This window comes from Diospyros lotus, chromosome 12 (genome assembly GCF_014633365.1).
Source record: "Diospyros lotus cultivar Yz01 chromosome 12, ASM1463336v1, whole genome shotgun sequence".
Classification (NCBI taxonomy): domain Eukaryota; kingdom Viridiplantae; phylum Streptophyta; class Magnoliopsida; order Ericales; family Ebenaceae; genus Diospyros; species Diospyros lotus.
In genome coordinates this window covers 5,329,867-5,334,355 of record NC_068349.1, presented here as the reverse complement: position 1 = coordinate 5,334,355, position 4,489 = coordinate 5,329,867, and the positions used below count along the sequence as shown (strand labels likewise).

Below are 4,489 nucleotides of genomic sequence, written 5' to 3'. Positions count from 1 at the left end.
TCTCCTCATACCATGGCCGCGCCCCAATAATGAGGCGAGGGGCTGCAGGGTTGCCATTTTGTGTGATAATATAATCAAAGGGTATATATATCCTTTCCAATGCGACAAACAATAATATTATTTTAACAAGAATAAGACTTGGTCTACAAATATATCCCTCCTCCATTCATGTTTCCAATCCACTCCAAGCCAAAAGTTTAATCCACGGAGCTTCGCAGTTGTTGAAAGGCAACCTCCCCGGAGCTTCGCAGTTTTTGAAAGGCAACGTCCACGGAGCTTCGCAAAGGTTGCCGCGGTGGTTGAAAGGACATTAAAAGCTGGACCCACCTCACAATATTTCCATTTATCATCCTCTTCAGTCCTCACCACTCTGTGGCTGTCTTCAAAGACTCAGCGACTGCAATCAGACCAAACTAAATTAGACAAGTTTGTTTTAGTTTTATTTATTTTCTTAAATATTGTGAAACTTGTGCTGATTATTAAATTATTATGATTGATGGATGATGCGTTATAATCATCCTACCAAATTAGAGTTTAACTAATTAATGCAGTGTTTTGTTATTCTTCTTCCTACTGAATTGTGTTTTGAACTTCATTTTATGTGTATATATATATGTTTGGTTTTGTATTCATCGTCTTCATTTTATTCATGTTTAGGCTTGTCATGGCTCCTTCATTGTCATCTCCCATCTCACCACCAGAGCAGGAATACGATGTCTTCTTAAGTTTCAGCGGCCTTGATAGCCGCAAGAACATTATTAGTCATCTACAAGCTGCTTTGAAGCGAAATAACTTTCGCACATTTAAAGATGACAAAAACTTGGATAGAGGAAAGGATATTGCGACAGGACTATTCGAAGCAATTGAGAATTCATCAATGTCTATTATTGTGTTCTCAAAGAACTACTTTGCATCAAAATGGTGTCTGGCTGAACTCGAGAAGATTATGGAGTATAGCAAGAACTTACGTCATATTGTTATTCCCATCTTTGTTGATATAGAGCCATCTGATATACGAAATTTAAAAGGGAGTATTGCGGAAACCTTGGCCAAACACGAAGAAGAAGTTCCTAATACGGAGAATTGGAGAGCAACTCTGACTGAAGTTGCCAGTTTGGCTGGTTTCGTCTCCAACAGCGATACGTATACTTTTTTTTTTTTTTTTTATAATCACTTAATCTTGATTATTGAAATGTTTGCAGTATTATAGTTTTTTTTTTTTTTAATTCGATTCTTTTGGACGAATTAATAGGGATGAAGCAAGCTTGGTTGAGGATATTGTTAAAGATGTTGAAGGAAAATTAAATTCGGGCATACAGTTAAATGTTGCAAAGCATCCAGTTGGAATAGAGCCTCGCTTACAAAAGCTACTTAAGGAGTTGTGCTTGGAGTCATCTGATGATGTTCGCATTATAGCAATATGGGGAGTCGGTGGACTAGGTAAGACAACAATTGCCAAAGCTACGTATAATTATATTCATAGCAGATTTGAAGGTTGCAGCTTTGTCGACAATGTTAGAGAAAAATGGGAGCAATCAAATAAGGGTTTGCTTGCTTTGCAAAATCAAATTCGATCTGATATCTTGAAGAATAAAAGTTCTAAAATTAGAAACTCTCACAAAGGGGTTGAATTCTTAAAACACAGAGCTTTCTACGGAAGAAAAGTGCTCCTAGTTCTTGATGATGTAGACCATGTGAAACAGTTGAATGCACTAGCCATTGATCCAAGGTTTCTCTATCGTGGGAGTAGAATTATTGTAACTACTAGAGATATTTCTTCCTTAAACTCACTTACCAAATATGAGCTTGAGCTGTTGAATAAAGATGAATCTCTTCGACTCTTCAGTTTGCATGCCTTCAACCAACACAATCCCCCAGAGGGTTTTATGGAGCTTTCAAATACAGTGGTGGATTATGCCGAGGGTATTCCATTAGTTCTTGAAGTTTGGGGTTGCTTTTTAAATGGCAACAACGATCAATCTGAATGGAGAAGTGCAATTGCAAAAATGAAAAAGATTCCTCATGATGACGTTGAATGGAGAAGTGCAATTGCAAAAATGAAAAAGATTCCTCATGATGACGTTCAAAGAAAAGTGCAACAGGTTTTAGATAAAGTAAAATTTCTGGACCTCAGTTATTGTGAAAATTTAACCACAACTCCTAATTTATTTGGGCTTCCCAGTCTTGAGAAACTGAATCTTGACGACTGCGTAAGATTGCAAGAGGTGGATAAATCTATTGGGCATCTCAGTTATTACACAATTGATGATGACACAACCGATGATGATGATGTCAGTTATCACACAACTGATGATGACACAATCGATGATGATGATGTCAGCTATCACACAACTGATGATGACACATTTGATGATGATGATGTCAGGTATCACACAACTGATGATGACACAATCGATGATGATGATGTCAATTATTACACAATTGATGATGACACATTCATGATGTCAGTTATATGCTACAAACAATAGATTTCATCAATTTATTGATTGAATCAATCTTCCATCTTGTGTTAGAGAGGGACTTAATTACTACTGTTGATGATCATAAATATATATATATTCCTATTTAGCCATTTTTTTAAAATTTTCCCCCCATTTGTTAGCTGCTGGCATATAATAAAATATATTCTACAAGCTCTTATAATAAATATTACTAGGGTGAATGTCACATGACATTCTAAATTAATTTATACTTTACATGTTTGACGTGATAGGATATGTATACAGTAAATTCTCAAATACATGAATCAAGTAAATATATAAAATATGTGTGATTTTGTCTTTGGCTATACTTTTAAAATCATGAATCCATTTTAAGGATCTAAAAACACTCAATATTATGAGTCTAAATTCTAATTTACAAACAAAGATAGATTTTAATGTGACAAATTTAAATTTAAAAAAAATTATTGATAAAAAAATAAGATATTATTATAATAATATTAATACAATAAAAGTAATATAATTACAACAATTTTAAAGTATTAGGTATTTATTTATAGATCTATCATTTAAGAATATAAAAAAAATTTAAAAAAATTTATATTTTAATGAGTCAAGAAGAAATAAATCTTGATGATGAGAAGAATCTTTAATTGTACATTATCACAATTCAAATTTGAAGTCTCAATTACAATTAAATTTGAATCTTGGATTACGATTATAACAAATTTTATCTTGACACGAAATTTAAATGTGAAATTATTTAAAAAAAATTCTTTTAAAAAAATCATAAAAAATTAATCTTTCTAATGAATATCAACTAAATTCATAAAACGCCCACTTTAGTTGATATTTTCAATCACACTCAAATGAACTCAGTATATCTTTACTGATCTTAATGATTAAATCTTCGCTAATGTATTTATACACATTTAAATTAAGAGTAATTGCATAATTTAAATCCACCCGTACCCAAATTGCTCGCATCTTTCACCTAAAAATCTTATATTCTAGGCCAACAATAGAATATCATATTTTAAAGTTGCCATAATTACCATTGTTAATATCAAATAATCTCAAATATGATCAAAAGATTGATAAAGAAAGGTCGAACAAAAAAAAAAAATCAAGATAACAGATTTGGACCACAACTCTAGCTAAGACAAATCTATCAGATTTAGGATGAATAGCTTGGCAAGTCAAATCTAGTTTGAATGGATCAAATATGGGTGAATTTGGGTTGGGATTTGTTGGATATGGGCAGATTTAGACAGAGAAAGCTCAAAAAACTGACGACTATGGTGAACTTGTTGACGACGATGGTATGTGATTGCTCGAGAAGGCGAAGGCAAACTGATGGAATCGTTGGTGATCAAAGAAAGGTGGCAACCAAAAAGATGAATAGTCGACAACAATGATGAATGGCATAGAAGTCATCTTCGATAGTAGCAAAAAGCTCAAAGGCTGATGGTTATGACAGATCGTTAGCTATGGGACGCAAATAACTGATGGCAGTGACAACAATGACGTTTGGTAACAAAATCGTAGGTGACGAAGAAGATGAACGGTTTCAGATCTAATGGTGGAGATTTGCCACAAAGCTGATGGTTTGATCCAACAATTTTGATACCAATTTGTTATAATTTTGGATCGAAAACAAATCACTATCAAACTATCAACTATACAAACGAACATAGAATTTAACATAAAAAATCCAGATCAAGAAAAACCACAAGTAGGAAGAACAAAAAATCACTAAGCTGATATTGGTACAATAATAGTAATATAGCTGCAACTAATTGTAGAGTATTGGAAACTTATTTATAGATCTATCACTCATTTATAAATATATACAAAAGAAGAATTTAAATAAATTCATATTCTAATCAAAAGATAAGTTACAAAAAAGATAAATCTTGATGAGGTTTGAAGATGATATATCTTCAGTTGTAGATGTATCTCAATCACAATCAAATTTAAAGTTCTAATCATAGTCAAATTTGAATTCTGAATCACAATTATAATAT

The 4,489-nt window shown here is 32.6% G+C and overlaps 1 protein-coding gene across 2 annotated transcripts; it reads left to right on the top strand.

Moving 5' to 3' along the window:
- The first annotated feature begins 304 nt into the window (after positions 1 to 304).
- LOC127786902 (TMV resistance protein N-like) lies at positions 305 to 2,583 on the top strand. 2 transcript variants are annotated; one of them, XM_052314642.1, is made up of 3 exons: positions 305 to 426; positions 658 to 1,143; positions 1,253 to 2,583. In XM_052314642.1, the coding sequence occupies exons 2-3, from the start codon at positions 665 to 667 to the stop codon at positions 2,487 to 2,489; spliced, it is 1,716 nt and encodes a 571-aa protein (XP_052170602.1). In that variant the 5' UTR covers positions 305 to 426; positions 658 to 664; the 3' UTR covers positions 2,490 to 2,583. The 2 variants fall into 2 exon arrangements, with proteins under 2 accessions (XP_052170602.1, XP_052170601.1); XM_052314641.1 differs by having other exon boundaries at positions 334 to 1,143.
- Positions 2,584 to 4,489: the final 1,906 nt, after the last annotated feature.

Bases quoted from the DNA above. Each gene is read 5' to 3' on its own strand.
- LOC127786902 (XM_052314641.1), top strand. From the start codon at position 614: ATGTTTGGTTTTGTATTCATCGTCTTCATTTTATTCATGTTTAGGCTT. The intron at 1,144-1,252 runs GTATACTTTTTT...ACGAATTAATAG, and splicing joins TTCGTCTCCAACAGCGATAC to GGATGAAGCAAGCTTGGTTG.